Source organism: Vulpes vulpes, chromosome X, assembly GCF_048418805.1.
Source record: "Vulpes vulpes isolate BD-2025 chromosome X, VulVul3, whole genome shotgun sequence".
Taxonomy (NCBI): Eukaryota; Metazoa; Chordata; class Mammalia; order Carnivora; family Canidae; genus Vulpes; species Vulpes vulpes.
Window position 1 is genome coordinate 78,286,988 of NC_132796.1, and position 22,874 is coordinate 78,309,861.

General features: G+C 39.5%; 1 protein-coding gene across 21 annotated transcripts in view; it reads left to right on the forward strand.

Moving 5' to 3' along the window:
- VSIG1 (V-set and immunoglobulin domain containing 1) overlaps nt 1-22,874 on the forward strand; it is a 150,445-nt gene that overhangs the window by 36,938 nt on the left and 90,633 nt on the right. For 10 of the 21 annotated variants that reach the window (XM_072743189.1, XM_072743198.1, XM_072743192.1 and 7 more), the window contains exon 13: nt 3,982-6,041. The exons of 8 other annotated variants lie outside the window; for them this stretch is intronic. In XM_072743189.1, coding sequence (XP_072599290.1) covers nt 3,982-4,063 — 82 coding nt within the window. In that variant the 3' untranslated portion in view covers nt 4,064-6,041. Of the gene's footprint in view, nt 1-3,981; nt 6,042-13,886; nt 14,385-22,874 lie in introns of those variants that run through there. 3 more of the 21 variants (XM_072743200.1, XM_072743193.1, XM_072743194.1) reach the window with 1 other exon arrangement.

Sequence of the window (22,874 nt, forward strand, 5' to 3'; positions counted from 1 at the left end):
GGGTATTCCATAAGTGTTAGATTCCTTCCCTTTTCTCTTCTCATACTTGCCAGAGGTCTTAATGTTTACATTTGGATCTTCAAGACTCAAGGAAATGAAGTTGTAATGATGCAATTATAGGAAGTGGAGGTCTTGACCCTTTTTGGTCAATGTCCATCTGCCAGCTCAGCAGGCTGGCATGACCCACAAAGTCAGTCTTAATTAGGATACAGCTATGCTGTGTTGGCAGCTAATCAGTGGCCAAATGTCCATTCATTTCTGGCATTCAGAGCTGGAACACATAATGGAAAATAAAGGCTGAGTGCAAAAATTCCACATTTCAAAGCCAATTTAACAGATTGAAGTGTAAATGAAAACAGCATAAAGGCCTGATTACAAGTCTGGCTGAAACAGGAACTGGTTCTCTACTAGCAAAGTGAAGTATGTTAGTTTCAAAGGCTTGAAAGTGTGGTGGTTACTGCCTTGAAAGAGAATTATTTGCGACATGATAAGCCTCAGAGATTTCGAGACTTCCATTCCATAGTGTCTTTCTCAAAAGAGGTGACTGCTGTCTATATTGTCAACTTGTTGGAATAAGCTTAATGATCAATCCTAAGGTTTATTTAAATATTGAGTAATTTAATGTGGTAGCGCTCTGTAGTGTGTATGCTTCAGCAAAGGTCCTAAGTGACAGCAGGGAGAAATTATTTTGTGATGGCATGCCATTATTTGCTTTTTATTGTAAATTATTACACCGTTTCCTGTATCTCTTGCTCTTTGCCTTTTAACCAATGTGCTTCCACTGTGTTTTCAGGCCAACCTTCAAACCCTTATAACTTGTCAGTTGATAAGTTGATAACAGTATGCAGTAATAGCTCAAAATACAAAATACACACACACACAGAATAGACCTCATTCACTGACCTCAAATCAGTTTTGAATGTTAGAGTATATGTAATACAAACAACACTGTAATTAATAGAAATATGTATTTACCCAAGTAAGGTGAGAGGGAACTGTGGATAATTTAATGTTGTGGTGGGATCAAAACAGGGTAATTCTGGGAGAGCCTTCTAAAAGGGAGAGTCTTGGCTGGAAATTGCAAAGACTGGAGGAAGAAGGTTATTTTCTGAGAGCTGATTGAGTGTGGAGCTGAATCTTGTTCTTCATTGTATTCTCTACGCACCCCCCCCCTCATAAAGTTCCTGGCTCAGTGTTTTGCATACAGTAAATACATATAGAAGACAAATTAGTAACTTAGAACATCGGGAGGCAAGGAAAGGAGGCCATTAATGACGTGTTCAATAAAGACTACATGTCTAGACCTTCAGAAGGTCAAGGAGTAAAAGAGACCATGACCTTAGAGTGACAGAGCTTACCTTCACTCATTCCACAAGTACTTTCTAAATACCTGCTATGTGCTAGTCAAGTGTGCCAGGTGCCAGGAGACAAGAGTGAATAAGACGTGAGACATGATCTATGCTCTTCAGGGGCCTGATGACTTAGTGGTAGAGACAGGCCCATAAACTGAAAAATGCAATAGGGTGATCATGTGGCCTTAAGGGAGTCGTGGCAGCCCAAGAGGGTCACAGAAAGCTTCTTGAAGGAAGGACCACCTGAGTTAAGTCTCATGACTATTACCAGGAGAAATGGGAGTAAGGATGGAGAAGGGTAGTCCAGGCTCAGGAGATAGCATGAATAAGGTAGTTAGACAATAAACAGTATGGTTTATGATACTTCATAGGGAAAAGGGTGGGAAATATTCAAGGAGTTTGCTCTTGCTGGAGCATGAAGTACAAAGCAGAATGTGTCAAAAAGTGAGGCTGAGGGGGTAGGCGAGGCCTTGTATACCATATGTGTTTAGTAAGTCCTGTTAACAGAATTCTGAGTACAAACTCAGTCATTACTCTATTTCAAATACTCTAGTAGGGGTTCATTTTGAGGCCTCTCCTTACCTTTCAAAAACCAGTCTTCAAGCTAGAGCCAGTTTTGCTTCCAAAGTTGGTTGGAGAGTGAGTCCACTGCTGCTGTTGTTTCTCACTGCCACAGAGGGATCTTTTTTTTTTTTTTTTTAATATTTCATCTTTTGCAGTTCTTTTTTTTTTTAAATTTTTATTTATTTATGATAGTCACAGAGAGATAGAGAGAGAGGCAGAGACACAGGCAGAGGGAGAAGCAGGCCCCATGCACCGGGAGCCCGATGTGGGATTCGATCCCGGGTCTCCAGGATCGCGCCCTGGGCCAAAGGCAGGCGCCAAACCACTGCGCCACCCAGGGATCCCCACAGAGGGATCTTAAGAACTGACCCTAACTTGTCCCACGGAAGTTTGGTTACTAGACAGTGATGCCCTGGCTGGTCTGGATCCCTGCTAGCCCTGCAGTGCCATCATAATTGGGCACTGAGGTTACAGATATACTAGTCCACACCCAATCATGCAGCCATTATTCTCTAAAGTACTGTATGTGTCAGGGTGGTTGGGTCTAGAGGAGCTCTTGGACTTAGCCACAGGTATATAGATGTGAGACCTGCCCTTGCCCCACAAAGGTGGAGGCCCATGACTTGAGTGAAGGGCCCCACTTGAGCCTTTATCTTTCTTCTAGAAAATTTTATTTTATGGGCCTTGGTGCCTTTTCCAGGCCGCGAGCCTTGGATAAAGGCCTCTAACTCACCCTGATGCAATTTTCTAGTTCTAAATTTGGAAAGAAGGGGTTGAGTGTATCTAGTCTTTTAATTCCCAGAAGACCTCGGGTTTCCTAAGCATATTGGCCCACCTCTTGCCCAACAGTGAGTACTATGCATCAAGAGAGAAGGCAACTTAAAAAATAAATAAACAAATAAATAAATAAATAAAAAGAGAGAGAAGGCAACTTGTGCTAACTAACTCCAAAAGTTCTAAAGGTCTTGTTACATTTCCAAGGCATTAAATATCTACTTATTCTACAATTCCATAATTAGCAAGTTTACTCATTTCACTTTGCTAGCTTCTATCCATTAAAAACTAAAATCTTAAAAAAACCTAAAGTTTTTATCTCACTACACACCTGAAAGAGCTTGTACCATCTTTTGTAGTCAGTGGGTTTTAATTGGGGACACACGTGTGGAGTTTTCTGAAGTGCCTTTTGGACCCTGTGGGAAGTTTTCTAATGGGTGGGCAGTTGGATATAGGAGTGTGCTCTGGAGATGATAGCTGAAGCCATGACAATGGATGAGATCCTCTAGGGAGAGTGAGAAGAGAAGAACCTCTGAGAAACATCCCTGGGGAATTAGCCCCCTGGGCAATACCAACTTTTAAGAGGTGGGTATGGAAAGGAAAACCCATGGAGTAAACCAGGAGAGAAAATGGTGTCCTGGAAGCTATGGGAAAAGTGAGTTTCAAGGAAGAAGGGCTTAATGGTATCAAGTGCAGCAGAGAGGACCAAAAGGATGAGTCCTGAAACCTCTGTCCATTGGATTTAGTCATTAGGAGGCCATCGGTAACTCTGTCAAGGGCAGTTCCAGTGGTGTGGTGGGGCCAGAAACCACACTGCAATGACTTGAAGAGATTGGAGATAAAGAAGGGGGAGAAGGAGCAGAGACTAATCCTTGAAGAAATTTGTGTAAAGGAGAAGATATGTGGGTCTGTAGCTGGGAGGGCTTGCGGAACTGTGGGAAGGAGGGAGTTGTTCTTTTTCCTTCTTGGCTCGCTGAGGAGAGGCAAAGTTTTAGGTTGAGTGAAAGGAGCCTGTAGAGAGGGAGAGATTACATATACAGGAGCAGGAAATAATGGACTGGTGCAGCAGGGCCTTGGACAAAGGCAGAGACGGATGAATGTGAGAGTCCAGGAGGAAGTGAGGCATTTTCCCAAAGAGAAGAGCTAAGGCTGATGGAAAAGGTAGATGGCTGAATGGGTGAAGTAACTGGTGCTAAGAAGCCAGTAGAATGGGAATCTTCTTAGGATAGGAAAACTAGTGAAGGGATCTGTTGGCTTGACTTGACACTAGATTCTTTTCATTTTTTCATAGCATTGACACGGATCATTTACATGAAGAAACATTCAGAAAGATGGAAGCTTTAAAAATGAGCAAGCCTGGAATCACCTGGTAGTTTCTAAGGAGAGCTCCCGAATCAGCTGCATATAGAACCCCCTCCATCTGGCACCATCTTTAACAGTTGTGCAATATTCTTATTCTAATCCTGTTAACCTTTGCTGAGGACCCTAGTGTGAAGTGAGTAGCAGAGATTGCTATTTCTTACATAGAATTATCCACTAAATAGAATGTGAAAGGCAGAAGCACTTTAGTTCAAATGTCTTCAGCAATAACATCTTATGTTCATATGTTGTGTTATAAAATTTACTACATTTTCACAGAAACCCTCAAAGATGAGGCTCAGAGAGGTTGTGACTAGCTGTAGGTCACACAGCTCCTTAGAGAATTGGGACTGGAATCTAGCCAGGCTTTACAATATCCAGGCCAGGTAGGGAAACAATAGAAAAATGATGTGAATGAGTTAACTCAAAGAAACAAGATACTTGAAATGATTAAAGGGCAAGAAGGGGTACACATACATGTTCTATTTTATGGTGCTGATTTTAAGTAAAATTATAATTCCCAAAAGAAAGAGAGAGGGATGAGTTGAATTGATAGGGAAAGGCTTCCTGGAGGTATAACTCAATGTGGGCCCTGAGAATGAGCAGGATTGAGATGAGGAAGATCTATTGGCTAGTGGCTGTAAGACTGTAGGCAACAGAGCTGTTTTTCTGAGCAGCTCTCCAAGAGCACCTAAAGCTCTCCAAAAGTTGACAGTAGCATTTCTTGAGCTGCAGTAGTATCTACATCCTAGGCTCCTGAGGGTGCTCTCCAGTTCTCAGGCTCAGCTCCCTGTCTGAATTTTTAATCCCTACCCCATGTGTTTGTTCTTGTTCATGGATTCCTATGGGTGACTGATCCTCATCCCTGGCAGCATTCTGCATAGTCTAGCATGGATCCTATATGGCCCCATGTTTCTCTCTCTGCCTAGCTTCCACAGAACACCAGACAAGACAAGTGGAGGGAGGGAATGCCAGGCAAAGAAAATAGCACAAAGTCCACAATATAGGAGTGAATGTGGTGTGGGATGGATAGAAAGGTAGGCTGACCTGATTAAGGTGTAGAGTTGTCTCTGGAAGCTACTGGATTAGCCCTGTGATCCTGAAAAGGTTACTTTGACCCTTACAGTTTCTATTTTCTCATCTGTAAAATGGAGATACATTGACATTAACCTTGCAGGGCTGTTGTTCCCAACATGGTGCCTACCCTCACACAGTAGGTATTAGAATGGTAGCTGTTCGTATGAGTTTATAAATGTAAGAACTCAACTGTGTATTCTTTGAGCTCCCAGATTTTACTGCTGTGTGGTCAGTGTTAACTGTGCACTTGAGTGAAATGCATGTGCTAGATAGAGTAAAGCTAGTGGGGGAGAGACACATAGTGGGAAGTTACCACAGGTGAGAGGTCCAGCTGCTTAACGTCGTCATCCATCATCACATGTTGTTCCTTGCGGCCCTGGGAGATGGTCACTTTCAGTCAGGAGACCAGTTTGGCCTGAGAAGAATGGTAAAGATAGCACTTTGTTTCCAGATTTCTCAGTTTCTTCCCCTTTAGTTATTTAAGACTTATGCTAAATGTTAGCTTTACAGAGATGAATATGCCTTTTCCTATGCACATCCCCTGCTATGTTCTCTGACTGCCCTGGTCCCTCTGTCAGTCTAGAGTACATCTGATAAAACTCAGTCACATTAAGAACTCAAAGATAGAATATTGAATGGAAGATTGCAGAACTCTGTGTGTTTGTGTGTGTCCCAGTTATATACAAAAGAATAAGTATACATGTATATGTATCTGTCCAGAGTATGTGTGGAAGAATGTATACAAGAAATACTTAACAGGAGTTATTTCTGTCAAGAGGAATTTGACAAACAAGGGCAGTGAGAGAAGAGGAAAGAAACTTTTCATTTTTATCTATAGCCCTCTGTTCTACTTGATGTTTTTACCATGTGCATGTATTAATTTTATAGTTAATAAACTTGATGTTAGAAATAAAACTAACTTATACTGAGGAGTCATTCTTCTTTTCAAAGATGACATTTTAGAAGAAAAAACAGAGCAGGCATTATATAAGCATGACATAAGCCTAAAGGAAAAGAATGAAAGGTTTGATAACATCAAAATTAAAATCTCTTTATGAGAAAAATGCATAAATAAAATGAAAAGACAAGATAAACTGGAAGAACATATTTGGCACATGTATAAATAACAAATCAGTATGAAAAACAAAACATGAAGGACTCGTGCAATGATGAAATAGCAGTGAATGGATTCATCTTCCCATATTAACAACTCAAAAAATGGGCAAAATATATGAAATGGCAGTTTTCAGACATTGGATAATGGGCAGAGTTGGTAAAAATAAAAAATAGCAAGATGGTAGTTTTATTTTTTTAAAGATTTTATTTATTCATGAGAGAGAGACACAGAGAGAGGCAGAGACCTAGGCAGAGGGAGAAGCAAGCTCCACGTGGGGAGGCCGATGTGGGACTCATTCCTGGGACTCAAGATCATGCCCTGGGCCAAAGGCAGGCATCGCTTAATCGCTGAGCCACCCAGGTGTCGCCAAGACGGTAGTTTTAAACAGAACCATATTGGGGTGCCTGGGTGGCTCAGTTGGTTAAGTGTCTGCCTTCAGCTCAGATCATGGATCCTGGGATAGCGCCCCATGTTGGGCTCCCTGCTTAGTAGAGAGCCTGCTTCTCTCTCTCTCCTCCTGCATGTGCTCTCTCTCTCTCTCTCTTTCTTTCAAAATCTTAAAAAAATAGAACCATATCAATAATCATATTAAAGTTAATGGTCTCACAGCAACCCAATTAAAAGGCTGAGATTGGTAGAATAGAAAAGTTTTTTTTGAAAAAAACTCAACCATATGCTGCCTAGAAGAAACCTATTTTATAAACACAAATAGGTTAAACATAAAAGATAGGGAAAAGATATACTATGTTAACATTGATTTTTGAAAAGCTGGAGTGACTATATTATCAGAGAAAGCAGATTGTAAAGCAAAGGATATTACCAGAAATACAGAGGGCTCTTTTATAACAATAATGCGGTTAATTCATCGGGAGGACATAACAATCCTAAAAATACATGCACCTAAAGAATACATTCAAAATACATGGAGCAAAAACTGGCTGAGCAAGGAGAAATAGACAAATCCATGATTTTAGAGACTTAGACATTTTATTTTATTTATTTATTTTTAAAGATTTTACTTATTCATGAGAGACACAGAGAGAGAGGCAGAGACACAGGCAGAGGGAGGAGTAGGCTCCATGCAGGGAGCCTGACATGGGACTCGATCCCAGGACTCCAGGATGATGCCCGGGCTGAAGGCGGTGCTAAACCGCTGAGCCACTGGGGCTGCCCGAGACATAGACATTTTAATTATAGATAAACCAAGGAGACAAAATAAGCAAGAATATATTGGTGATTTGAACAACACAAATAATAAATTTGACCTAATTGATACCTTGCCAACCTTTAACCCGACAACAAAAGAAAACATATTCTTTTTTCTTAAAAGATTTTATTTATTCATGAGAGACAGAGGCAGAGACATAGGAAGAGGGAGAAGCAAGGGTCCCTGTGGGGAGCCTGATGTGGGACTCCATCCCATGACCCTGGGATCACTCCCTGAGCCAAAGGCAGCTGCTCAACCACTGAGTCACCCAGGTGCCCCAGAAAACATATTCTTTACAAATGCACATTGAAAATTTACCAAGATAGACAATATCTTGGTCATGTAACAAATCTCAGTAAAGTTAAAGGATTCAAGGCAAAATATGTTCTCTGACCACAATGGAGTTAAATTAAAAATCAGTAAAAGAAAAAGATACATGGAAAATTTTCCAAATATTTGGAAAATAACACACTTCTAAATAATCTATGGCTCAAGAGTAAGTCTCAAGGAAAATTAGAAAGTATTTTAAATTGAGTGATACCAAAATAGGAGACATACAAATTAGTGGGATATAGCTAGCACAATGCTTAGAGGGTCATTTATAGCACCAAACAGCTATATTAAGAGGGACATTTATAGCACCAAACAGCTATATTAGAAAAGAAAGATCTTAAATCAATGACTTCAGCTTTCACAATAAGAAACTAGAAAAAGAACAAGTTTAAGTTGAAAGCAAGCAGAAGAAAGGAAATAACGCAAGAACAGAATACATATATACTGTATGATTTCATTTTTTAAATTTTTTTATTTTTTTATTTTTTTTAATTTTTATTTATTTATGATAGTCACACAGAGAGAGAGAGAGGCAGAGACACAGGCAGAGGGAGAAACAGGCTCCATGCACTGGGAGCCCGATGTGGGATTCGATCCCGGGTCTCCAGGATCGCGCCCTGGGCCAAAGGCAGGCGCTAAACCACTGCGCCACCCAGGGATCCCCTGATTTCATTTTTATAAAATTCTAGAAAATTCCAAGTACTCTATAGTAATAATAGATTAGTGGTTACCTATTAACAGAGTTTGGTAGAGGAAGGGGTGCTTCTAAAGGGGCACAAAAATATTTGGAAGTGATGGATATGCTCATTATCTTGTTTGTGCTGGTGATTTCAGTCAAAATCCATCAATTTGTACTTTTTAAATATGTCTAGCTTATTGTATGTGAATTATACCCTAATAGAGCTGAAAACACACACATATTGTGCATGCACACACACAAACGTGTCTGAAAGATTCATTTACGAAGACCACTTGTCTAATCCCCTTATTCTATAGATAAGGAACCTGTGTCCAAAGAGGGCACAGCCCATTTGTAAGACTGGGAATGGGAGGGTATTATGCTGAGTGAAATAAATCAATTGGAGAAAGACAATTATCATATGGTTTCACTCATATGCAGAATATAATATAAGAAATAATGAAAGAGATCATAAGGGAAGGGGGGATGGAAATTAGAGAGGAAGGCAAACCATGAGAGACTCCTAGCTCTGGGAAGCAAAGGGTTGCAGGTGAGGAGGTGGGTGGGGGATGGGGTAATGATGTGATGGGCATTAAGGATGTCATGTGATGTGATGAGCACTGGATGTTATACTATATGTTGGCAAATTGAGTTTAAATTAAAAAAAAGAATTTAGGGATCCCTGGGTGGCGCAGCGGTTTGGCGCCTGCCTTTGGCCCGGGGCGCGATCCTGGAGACCCGGGATCGAGTCCCGCGTCGGGCTCCCGGTGCATGGAGCCTGCTTCTCCCTCTGCCTGTGTCTCTGCCTCTCTCTCTCTCTCTGTGTGACTATCATAAATAAAAAAAAAAAAAAAAAAAAGAATTTAAGTGTCCATATTCCTAGTCTTGCTCTTCTTAGTATATCAAAGGCAGAGCTCAGATTAAAGGAATAAATTAAATGATGGATTTTCAATTTTTTGTGGCATACCAGTGGGAAAGAGACATGGGCATGGTGAAACGGAGTGACTTTCCCAGGATTCTTTCATTGACGTGCTGGAACTGGCTCATACTGTCTCATGAATATTAGTGGTTACATTTTCAGGAATTTTGGAAGTCAATTGTTAAAGCTATTATTAGAAATTAAATAATATAAATGTGCAATTAAATAAATTTTTGTTAAAATAAAGATCATAAATAATCTAAACTCACCACTTCCTAATTATTTTACTACATTTTACTATCATCTGTGCTCTTGAGGTTATTCACATCTATTTTACCTTGTGGCAGAAATGTTAAATGATGGTGTTTTACCCTGCACATCTCTTCTCTATTCCATGTTCAATGACATCATATTGATAGCTTGAAATTGGCTATGGTGGGAATGTTTACACCACAAAAATCAGCAAATGCTACATATCAGAGATACCCCCTCCCACCAGAGATCTGGTTGTTAAACATTTACTAGCACATATCTGCCTTGAACCATTACTTGCCCTGGGATTCATTTAAGGCTGACCTGGAAGGCAATCCATCAGTGTCTAAAGTCATGCTAGGTAAACTATGGGCAGGCAATAAATGTTTAAGGGTAAGCAGCCATCCGGTTTGTCCATACTCTTGATTCCTGAACATCCTGGGAAACTCCTCAGTCCTAGGCAAGCCAGGATGGTTGATTGTTCTAGTGTTTGCACATTTTTTTAAAAAACCAGGAGCCAGGTATGTAAATCAATGGAAAACTACTCGTTTCTTTGGGAAATAGCCCAAATAGATCTCCTCCTGTGAGATAACTAGCAGCACAATGTGTAAAGCCCCACACATTACACAATCTCAATACTAGCCAGGAGGAATGAGAGGGTCTTACATATGGTAGATGATCAAGAAATGCCCATTGGTGGTAGGTGACTGGAGAGAGAGACAGGCCTACAATTGGAATGGAGGCCCAAAGATGGTGGAAGCTATAGAGTCTGGTCTGCTGGTGGCAATTGCTGATGGTGACAGACTTTGGATCTGAAGCAGGCAGGGGCTGGGGAAGCCTCAAAAGAGGATCAAAAAAGACTGTGACAATGGGTGTGAATGCTAAAGGGTGTGATTGCAGCTTTGAAGTGTTCTGTTGTGGTTTCTTTTTTTTCCCTTTTTTAAAAATTTAAATTCAATTTGCCAACATATTGTATAACGCCCAGTGCTCATCCCATCAAGTGCCCTCCTTAGTGCCTGTCACCCAGTTACCCCGACCCCCCTCCCCTCCCCTTCTGCAACCCTTTGTTTCCCAGAGTTAGGAGTCTCTCCTGGTTGTTTTTTTGTTGTGGTTGTTAGCACTTTGAGGACATTCCACTTGGTTTTCCTTTTCTTCCGTTTAAGGTTGACTCCATCCAAGGGCTGAGTAGGCAGTTGGCCTATGCAGCATGGGAAAGTTTTCTCTGACCAAAATGTGTCCCATCCTTCCCCTCACCCATCCTTCCCCTCACCCAGACCTGAAATTTCCACCAAAGTCAGTCTCTCTGAGGAAACAGGAAGCTAGTAGCAGCCAGCTAACATTTGATCTCAGATTAGTAAATTAGTTTCTCATTGGTTCCCAAGAGTCTAGAACATACAGAGCAAGTGAGCTTTGGTGGTAAGAAAAGGAGAGGGCAAATGATATGCCAGGCCTGGCCTGGGCATATCAGTAAGAGCCTAAATTGGAAAAAGAGGTAATGACCCAGGCAAGGAAGGGCAATATCACAAACAAATGTCACACACTTCCCATATAATACCATATATATTTTATAATAGATGAGTAAAGAAGATCTATGTGTGTGTGTGTGTGTGTGTGAGAGAGAGAGAGAGAGAGAGAGAGAGAGAGAGAAATAGCCAAGATATGGAAGCAACCTAAATATCTATCAATAGATGTGTGGATCCTATTGATAGACATTTAGGTTGCTTCCATATCTTGGCTATTGTAAATAATGCTGAAATAAACATAGGCCTGCATAAATCATTTCAAATTAGTGTTTTTGTTTTCTTTGGATAAATATCCAGTAGTAGCATTACTTGATTGTGTGGTATTTCTAGTTCAAATATTTTGAGGAACCATGATACTCTTTTCCAAAGTGGGTGCACCAATTTACATTCTCCCAATAGAGCACAAGGGTTTCTTTTTCTCCACATCCTTGCCAACACTTGTTATTTCTTATCTTTTTTATTTTAATCACCTGACAGGTGTAAACTGTGATTTAAAAAAAAAGATTTTATTTATTTCTTTGAGAGAGAGAGAACCTGTGTGCACAAGTGGGAGGAGAGACAGAAGGAGAAGTACAAGCAGACTCCCTGTTGAGCATAGAGCCTAATATAGGCCAGATCCCAGGACTCTGAGATCATGACCTGAGCCGAAGTCAGATGTTTAACAGACTGAGCCACCCAGGTGCCCCCTCTTATTGTGGTTTTGATTTGCATTTCCCTAACGATAGTGATGTTGATCATATATTTATGTGTCTGTTGGCCATCTGTATATCTGTCTTCTTTGGAAAAATGTCTGTTCAGCTTCTCTGCCCATTTGTTAATCAGATTGTTTTTTTGTGTGTTCAGTTGTATAAGTTCTTTATATATTTTGGATATTAACTCCTTATCAGACATATCATTTGCAAATATCTTCTCTTACCAGTATCTTCTCTTATCTTCTCTTATTAAGTAGGTTGCCTTTTCATTTTGTTGATGCTTTCCTTCACTGTGCAAAGCTTTTTATTTTGGTGTAGTCCCAATAGTTTGTTTTTGTTTTTGTTTCCCTTGCTTGAGGAGATATATCTAGAAAATGTTGCTAAGGCTGATGTCAAACAGATTACTGTCTATGTATTCTTCTATGATTTTTATGGTTTCATGTCTCAACATTTAAGTCCTTGATCCATTTTGAGTTTATCTTTGTGTATAGTGTGAGAAAGTGGTCCCGTTTGATTCTTTTGCATCTAGCTGCCCAGTTTTCCCAACACCATATTTCCATTGTATATTCTTACTTCCTTTGTCATAGATTAATTGACCATATAGGCATGAGTTTATTTCTGGGCTATTTTGTTCCATTGATCTACATGTCTATTTTTGTGCCAGTACCTACTGTTTTGATTACTACAGCTTTATAGTATAGTTTGATACCTGGGATTGTGATACTTACAGCTTTGTTTTTCTTCCTCAAGATTACTCTGCATATTTAGTGTCTTTTGTGGTTTCATAGAAATTTTAATATTATTTGTTTTAGTTCTGTGAAATACACTGTTGGTATTTTAATAGAGATTGCCTTGAATCTGTAGATTATTCTGGGTAGTGTGGACATTTTAACAATACTAATTCTTTTAATATATGAGCATGGTGTGTTTTTCCATTTGTTTGTGTTGTCTCCAAATTCTTTCATCAATGTTTATAGATTTCAGAGCACATATCTTTTTTAAAATATTTTATTTATTTATTCATGAGAGATACAGAGAGAGAAAGGCAGAGACACAGGCAGAGGGAGAAGCAGGCTCCATGCAGGGAGCCCGATGTGGGACTTGATCCCGGGTCTCCAGGATCACGCCCTGGGCCAAAGGCAGGTGCTAAACCACTCAGCCACCCAGGGATTCCTCAGAGCACATATCTTTAACCTCCTTGGTTAGGTTTATTCCTGGATATTTTATTATTTTTGGTGCAATTTTATATTTGAATTATTTTCTTAATTTCTTTTTCTGCTACTTTGTTATTAGTATAGAAATGCAACGGATTTCTGTATATTAATTTTGTATCCTGCAACTTTGCTGAATTTATTACTTATAATATTTTCTGGTGGAATATTTAGGGTTTCCTATTTAGGTATTATATTTTCTTGTTTAATGCTATGAAGTAGATTTTTTTTCATGTTATATATGAGTTGCAGAGTTGTCAAGTAATTTGCCAAAGGTCCCATAGGTAGTAAATGGCAGAGCCAAACTTCAAACCTGTCTGTCTGACCCCAAAACTTGCATTGTTAACAACCATACTTCTCCATGTAGACTCTGTCTAGGGTTGGAGAAAGAAGGGAGTAGACATAAAAGAATAATTATTTCATTCAACAAATATGTATGCACTTCCTATTATGTGCTGGACCTATAGGGTATAAAAAAATGAGAATGCACAGTCTTTGCACTAACATGATTACAATTGAACACAGAGGATACATTCTCCATTCTAACAGATCTAATAGAAGACATAGTTGGATCAGGACTATAACCTAATAATGATAATAGCCACCAATTATTGAGAGTATACTATGTGTCAGGCACTATGTGATTATGTTCTTCACGTATATATTCCTCATTACAACTCTGAGAATGATGCTACATTTTATAGTTTGGGAAACAAGGCTAATAGAAGCTTCATTAACTTTTGTGGCTGAAAATAGTGTGTTACTGGCCTATTCAGAGGCAGAAGGAGGGAACTAGACTGAACATTCACTTATGCCTTCTTTTCAAGTGTACCCAATACAGAGCCTACAAACAAGAGCCACCAGCTGCTTCAAGATCAGATGTACCTCAGCCAGCACCTAGTCTGAAACAACCTGACACTATATTTTCATTCATTTGGAACTGTGAGAACAGTGAAGGCCACCAGATTCCCATTAATGGCTGCCACCATAGATGCACCCCCCCTTTTTTGTTTAAAATCATTTACTCAGGGACACCTGGGTGGCTCAGCAGTTGAGCATCTGCCTTTGGCTCAGGTTGTGATCCCAGAGTTCAAGGATCAAGTCCCACATTGGGCTCCCTACAGGGAGCCTGCTTCTCCCTCTGCCTATGTCTTCCTCTGCCTTCTCTCTGTGTCTCATGAATAAAAAAATAAAATATTTTTAAAAATCATTTACTCATTTTGATTGTACTGAGTGCCACTAAACTATACACTTTCAAGTGGTTAAAATGGTACATTTTATGTTATGTTTATTTTACCACAATAAAAAGCATCTATTACACAAAATATTGACTTTTATGCAAAGTTTAATATATATTGCATGGGGGGATCCCTGGGTGGTGCAGCGGTTTGGCGCCTGCCTTTGGCCCAGGGCGCGATCCTGGAGACCCGGGATCGAATCCCATGTCAGGCTCCCGGTGCATGGAGCCTGCTTCTCCCTCTGCCTGTGTCTCTGCCTCTCTCTCTCTCTGTGACTATCATAAATAAATAAAAATTAAAAAAAAATTAAAAAAATATATATATATATTGCATGGTTACGGGAAGTCATTTTCCTTAAAAAAAGTTTCAAAAGCTCAATACTGTATTATAGAGTTCATAATCAGGGCAACAGGGCCTTTTCCCAAGAGACCAGCTCTGCCACCACCTCAGCAGTTTGGAGAGCAGCTTTGCTGCAGCCATCTCTCATGTTCTCATTTTATTTTGTGCTACTTCTCCCCAGCTCTTCTTTCCATAACACCCTTCCCTCACAAATAGGCCCACTGTGTCCACCAGAACCTTTGTTATGTGATAAGTTCTACATGTTACTCCTCCTCAGCAAATGCTACTTGTTCCTCCTTATCTTAGCTAACTCTGACATTTTGCCAAGGACATTCATTTATAGGGACTGAAAGAGGGACCTGCATCTTCCTGCTTTTCTGAGGAAGCTTCTAGGCCATTGTTTCTCTGCTCTGCTGGAAACACAATGTTAAGGCACCTGCCAGTCAAATCAATCACTTAACCATACCTCGTTTCTGTTGCATAGACACTGGTCATGCCCTCAAAGTAATCCTGGCCTTTTAGCCTCTAACACATAGCCTTTCTTGCCAACATTCATGTCACCGTCCTGGAGGCTTCAATGTTCACCTGGTTTATGTATCCAAAATTTTGACCTAGCAATTCTAGGTTTCTTAAAACCTAATGATTTATTAATGCTTCCATTTTAGTTACCCTCTTTCATGGCTACCCTCCAGACCTGTGTAGCCCAAACAGTAACTACTACCCACAGATGCCTATTTAAATTTTAATGAGTAAAAATTTCAAATCACCTCCTCAGTTGCACTAGCCAGATTTCAAGTGTTCAATAGTTACACATGGTTAGTGGCTACCATATTAGATAATGCAGATAGAGAAAATTTTTTTATTAGAGAAAGTTCTATTAGCATAACTCATGACATCATTCTCACCCCAAACTGCTCCACCTCAAATATATTTTAAAATGTGTTGTGTATCTGCAATTTGCTAGGTACTATTCAAGGATTTGAGGATGCAATGGTGAGCAAAACAAGCATTATTTATTAAGATTTACTATACAGCTATAGTAATGAAGACAGTGTGGCATTGGAAGAGGGATAGACAACTAGATCATTAAAACAGAATAGAGAACTTAGAAATAAACCCACGTAAATATGCTCAACTTTTTTTGTTTTTACGAAGAAGTTCAATGGAGGAAAGGGTAGCCTTTCCAACAAATAGCAAATTTGATAGGCAATTCAATATTCACAGGCACACACAAAAAAGAAAATGTGAACCTCAGCCTAAATTTCACATCTTATACAAAAAATAAGATGAATTGCATATGTAAATATAACGTATAAAATGATAAAACTTTAGAAAATGTGTAAGAGAAAATCTTCTGGATCTAGGGATACGTGAAACTTAAAAATTAATTTAAAATTTTGCTCTGCAAAAGAGTCTGTTAAGTGGATGAAAAGACAATCCACAAGCCAAGAGAAAATGTTTACAAACCATATATCCAACAAAGGACTTGTGTCTAAAATATAGAAAGAATTCTCAACACTCAACAGTAAAACCAATTTAGTTAGAAAATGAGCAAAAGACATGAACAGAAATTTTACTGAAGAATATATACAGATGTCAAATAAGTACATAAAACAGTGTTACACATTATTAGCCATTATAGAAATGAAAATAGAACCATTATAAAATACCACCACACACCTACCTGAATGGCAAAAATAAAAACAGTAATAATACTAAATACTTAAAATATGCAGAGAAACAATCAGTCATATATTGCTAGTGGAAATATAAAATGGTATAGCCACTGTGGAAAACAGATTGTCAGTTTCATATAAAAGTAAACATACAACTACTACTATATGACTCAGTAATTGTACTCCTGGACATTTATCCCAGAGAAATGTGAATTTACATTCCCATAAAAACCTATATATTAATGTTCATTGGAATTTTATTCCTCATAACTCCAAACTGAGAACAACCCAAATGTTCTTCAACAGATGAATAGAGAATAGGTAAATAGGTTTTAAAAATGTGGTACATCCATACCTTGGAATGCTACTCAGCAATAAAAAGAAATATCAATTGATACATGTGATGACCTGGATGAATCTTCAGAGAATTATGCTGAGTAAAACAAAGAAAATCTCAAAAGACTACATGCTTTATGATTCCATTTATATAAAATTATTGAAATGACAAAATTTAGAGATGGAGGACATATTAGTGATTAAGGGCAGAAATAGGGGAGAGCAAGGATCTGGGAGCACTTAGAAGTGGCTGTGGCTATAAAAAGCATCATAAGACATCCTTGTAGTAATGGAATTATTCTGTATTTTGACTATCTTTGTCAATATTCTGGTTAGGATATTATAATGTAGTTTTTCAGGATGTTACGGCTAGAAAAAAGTGGGTGAAGCCTAAGTGAGATTTGTGTATTATTTCTTACAACTGCATATGAATCTATAATCATAATATGTTCAATTTTTTAAAAGCCAAGGAATGTGAACATTTCAAGGAGGAAGTGATTAACTGGTCAAATGTTGCCAAGTCTAGCAAGATAAGAAATGAAAAATGCCTGTCAGTTTTGACAATACAGAGGTTACTGTGACCTACTCAGAGGTGTTTTGCCATAAGTAAGGGGCTGGAAGCCGGATGGAAATGGGATGCGGTATAAATAGGAGGCAAGGAAACAATGACATTAAGAGGAGACAACTCTTTCAAGAAGTTTGGCTGTGAAAGGAATGGTGGTAGCTTGAGTGAAGTGTGGAGTTAAGCCTTTTTTGTTCATTTTTTAAAATGGAGGCGCTTTAAAAAATGGAGGTGTTTGAACATGTTCAAACTTGTTGTGAAAGGATCCAATGGGGAGGGAAAAATTGAACAAACAAGAGAAGGGATCATTAATAACAACACAAGGCTCCTGAAAGATAGCAGACAATGAGATCAAAAGTATGCATAAAGAGATTACTATTGAAGAGAAGTGGTACCACTTTTTCTCTTGAAACAAATGAGAATAAGATGAGGATGGAAGCAGATAATTTTCTCTGTGATGCTGGAAGAACTGAGAGCAGGGGTGGATGTGAAGAGAGGATACAGATATATGAAGGAGAACTCAGGGCTTGAGGAGATGGAAAATGATAGAAATATTTGTTCTGGAGAATGAGCTGACCAAAGAAATTTACTAGGATTATCTGGCAGTGATGTGGATGTATTTAGGATCAATGATCTTGAATTTCTTGTAAATCAGTGCGATCTGTTGTGTGAACTTCTCTAACAGTGCTCAGGTGAAGATACAGAGAATACAGAGTTGGATTTAGCGGAGTAGGGGTTTTACAAAACAAGTTTAAGGCAAGGAAGCTTAATACGGCCAAAAATGTTACTAAAATGATGAACCATGGCATCTTGGCTAAGTAACGAAGGAAGTAAAAATAGAGCCCTGATAGATTGGGAGAAAATAGATGGTTCCATGGACTTTAGTTGCTGAGGAGTGATCACAGTGCTAATTGAAAAAACCTGGGAAGAGGAGGTTATGGCTAGGGATAAGGATGCTTGAACTCATGACTTTGGGGATGAAGCCGTTTCAGGTAATAGCAAGATCTGGGGCTTAGCTATGGGTGTGTGTGATTACAGAGAAAGAGAAGGTATTTTGAGATGAAGGGGTCAAGGAACTGAGATGTCAGGTTAGTTGTGGAGATATTGAAATCACTCAAGATAGGGCGAGGCCTTAAAGTGGGAAGAAAAGCTGTGGATCAGGAGCCAAAGCCAATAGTAAATAAAAAGGAGTGGCCCAAAGGGAGACAAAACATGAGAGACTCCTAACTTTGGGAAATGAACAAGGGGTGGTGGAAAGGGAGGTGGGCGGGGGGTGGGGGTGACTGGGTGATGGGGACTGAGGAGGGCACTTGATGGGATGAGCACTGGGTGTTATGCTATATGTTGGCAAATCGAACTCCAATTAAAAAAAAGGAGTGGCCCAAAGGGAATTTGATGAGTGGTAAAGAGGGAAAGAAGGCATATAATTACATGACCTCAAAGGATTGGATTTAGTTTTTATACTTTTGGGGTGTGTTTCAGGAGCATAGGGAAGTAATGGTCTGAAAGCAGAAATGGGGAGCAAGCAGAATATTAATTTCACTGTTCACCTTGCTTTGAGAACAGAAAAGATAAGCCCTACTCTAGAGGGCTGCAGAGGTGGCCACGAAGTCTTACATAACAGATTTGATGAAGCGTTTGAGTATATATGATGGTTTACTGGATATGGTGAGGCAGTGTGTGGGTACAGAGGAAAATTTCTGGGGGTGGAGGAAGAGTGGAGTGCTGATTCAGGAGCAAGGAAATACATGGCATTATGGAGATGGTGGTGGAATAGGTGCTGGGGGAGGAGTAGTAGTGATAACTAGGGTGAAGGGCTAGTGGATTTAGTCTGAGCAGATCTTGTAAGAGAATGGAAATCAAGCCTAATGGCTAGAGATCCCTCAACCTAGCATCTATATAGCTTCTGCCCATTTGGACTAATTATGGTAGCAAATCCAGAAGTTGTAGTTTCTGCATTGGCATGGCCTGGAGTGGCACTGGTCTCAGGCATCAGGTCTCAATCCTTGTGTCCTGGAGTTGTGGCATCCCTGATGGCTAGAGTTCCACTTTTCTGATCAACACCTTCTATCCCTCTAGTCTTTGTTTTATTGTCACTAAAGTTACTCTTCTAACTCATTTAACTCTTTAGTCCTTTGGCTCTTCCATTATTTCCAGAGCAATCTATCAACCCTGTCTTCTTCATTTCAACCCCAGTTAACTATCTTACTAATATTTTCAAACTTCCTTACCACTAGTCCACCCACTGTACTTTTATAATAGCAGAATCATGAACCTAGGTCAACCCAAAATGTCTGCCTCCTATGCATGGGGATTAACTTCAGTCTCAGCTGGGATTTCCACATTGCCATGGATCCTTTCTATGCCTTTCATCAGCATTTCCTCCCATTCACCCAAAAAGCCAGTTCAGCTCATCAGTTTTCCTAAGTTCCTTTCCTCCTGTCTCTCAACAGATAACCTGGACTCTCACTTTACCATAAATACAGAGGCCAGAAATAACATCAACTTCCTGCCACCAAATCTGAATCAACTCACAGGCTTATAGGTATCTGCCTAGGGTTAAGCATGACATCTATGTTCTATATGCTCCTTTCTTCTTAGGAACTTTGATCCATTGTTTGAACACCCCCCTTCCTGTTACCCAGCTGTATCTTCAACCTCTCCTTCTCTACCAGCTTCTCTTTGTCACATACATACACTGTACACACATACACTGCTGGGTATAAATAGCTCAAGTATGATTCATCTTGAAAAAACAAATTTTCTTGTCAAAAAAGTATTTCTCTGATATTTTACTCAAAATTAAATCTATTTTCACTGAATTAACTACATTTTCACTGCACAAAATCTTATGTATGTAGGGGGTGGGGTAAGAGGGAAGAGAATGAGGAAGATAGAAGGAAAAGGAGTGGAAGGGAAGGGAAAGGATGAGAACAGAAGAGAAGACAAGAAAACACAAGAGAAAGAAGAGGGGAGAAGAAGAGAGAAGGATGCTGACAGTATAAGATATAATGTTTCAATACAGCCTATAAGAATATCAAGCATCTATTGGAATGATGCTTGCACAGAACATTTGTTATCACAGCAGTGTTTACAATGTATTTTAATTGAAAAACAAATTACAGAACAATATGAATGGTTTGATAGCATTTTTGTAAAAATGTATGTGTATGTTGTATAAGGCAGTGATGGGCCAGAGAGGTAGATGCTAAAATGTTATCCAGGGTGGTTTGTGGTTTGTGGAATACCTTTGATTCACCAATATTTTCTAAACTTTCTACATTAAACATGTAAATTTTGTAATAAGGAAAAATACCTCCCTAGACACTAGACCATTCTCTCCCTGTAGCTACACCTTATCTATCTTCTTTTCCTCAAATCTAAACTTTTTGAATAGTCTGCACTCACTGTTTCCATTTATTTTCTCTCTGGTCTCTCACTTGTTTGCAATATAGCCTGAATTCCCACCACCAACTGAAACCATCCTCACCAAGGTCACCCATGACATCTTTGTTGCTAATCAACTAGATTTTTTCTGTACTTATCTGACCTACCCAAGTTGTTGCCCTGGTTGATACTATATTATGGATTACTCAGTTGCTCCTTATACTCCTTTATCTCTTGGGTCCCAGGATCACTGTTTCCAGATTTCCTGGCAGCAAGGGTGTGAACTGAAAAGGCAGCCAAATCTGGGTTTAAATCCTGGCTCTGCCACCAACTAGCCACATAAACTTGGACATAATGTCTCTGGGGGCTCAGTTTCCGTCTCAGGGGATGATAATGCCTATTCATAAAGTTTTGTTCAGGATTAAATGAGCTGATGCTGATGAAACACTTAGCAGCCACTGGCACATGGCAATTGGTAGTAAGTGATAGTAGTAGCATTCATAGAACTATTCTTCCTTCTTCGAATTTTCTTCTTAGGTTCCCCTTTAAATGACAGTGCTCTCCAGGGTTCTGTACTGTATCTTGTTCTCTTTTGATGCTGTATCTGTCCTTGGGTGATTTCATCCATGCTCATGGCTTCAACTACCACAATATGTTGATAAACTGCCAAATCTCTACCTTCATCCATACCTTTCTCCTGAGTTCCAGACTCTCCTACGATCTGCCTGAGGTTCACCACTTGAATGTCTCCTACCAGAATTTCAGAGATGAGAGGATTGTGTAGATCAGTGGTTATCAACTGAGATCCATTTCGTCTGGAGTCATTTTTAGTGGTAATGGCCTGTGGCCCTGTGGAGGGTATGTGTCTTATTGAATCAAGTGGGTAGAGGCCAGGGATGCAGCTAAACATCCTACAATACACAGGACAGCTCCTCACAACAAAGAATTTTCTGGCCCCAAATGTCAGTAGTGTCACGGTTGAGATTCCCTGGCATAAATAATTTCTAAAGGCTCACTCTGGCATTTTGTAGGGAACATTCAAGTGATGATGAATAGCAACTAGAGAAGAAGGTGGCATGATTAAGATCTCAGGGGGTTGCAGTGACAGAGCAATCAGTGATCCCATCCCCCTCACTGCTTATTTGCCTTCCATTCCTCTTGCTGCTTCCTTTGTACACTCTTATTCTTGTATCTTTTCCTTAAACAGCTGTTCCTTCAGTCTTCTGTCCTCATCTCTGCTCCTCTCAACATCTCTCCCTAGTTCCATGGCTTCAACTTTAATGTATGTGCTGATGACTACCAGGTCTATGTTTCCAGGCCATACTTTGATCCCTCAAGGTCCGGATTCATAGAGACACATAACTATCTACCTCCTATTATTCAGAATATCTTCTGAACATAATTTCTCTTTCCATATCCAAGGCTTGTGGAATGTCTGTTTGGTTTCCTCCAATAGCCTTACTCGAGAACAATCCCCGACGAGTAGTAGGCATTCAGTACAAATTAGTGGAATTAGGGCAGCCCTGGTGGCTCAACAGTTTAGCGCCGCCTTCAGCCCAGGGCCCGATCCTGGAGACCAGGGATCGAGTCCCACATCAGGCTCCCTGCGTGGGGCCTGCTTCTCTCTCTGTGTATGTCTCTCATGAATAAATAAATAAAATCTTTTAAAAAATAGTGGAATTAATGAAATAATACATTATTATGATTTAAAAAAAACAACCTATAATACATTCTATGTTATTCCTTGTCCCCTCTGCTTTATTCACATAGCTGTGTACTGTCTCATGTTCCCGACCAATTCTTCACTTTTTTTATATCAAAGTTTACCCATCTGGCATTCCATTCCCTGGAATCCTGGTAGGTGGCAAGTGCTAGTCTTATATATTCATTCATACATGTAGTTGCCAAATGACATTTGAGACACAGCACTGTTTTTGAGGAATTAATATAAGGCTATTTTAGAAGACATAACTGATTAAACTTTATCCTGGTTCTATCATTAACTGGCTATGTGACATTGCATAATTTAGTTTCGTGATCTGGGCCTCAGTTTTCTTATCTGCAGATTGAGAGGGTTAGATGAGGAGAGTTTCCAGAATATGCCTGATTATAACAATTACCAGGTCTACTTGTTAAAAATAAAAATTTCCAGGCACTTCTCTAAAGTAGGATTCAGTATAGGTTGTTATGTCATGGATTTAACAAAGTAAATTCCTCTGTGTCAACTTTATCTGCAATAGACAAACTCAAGTGCAAAAATCCATCTGCAAAACTCAG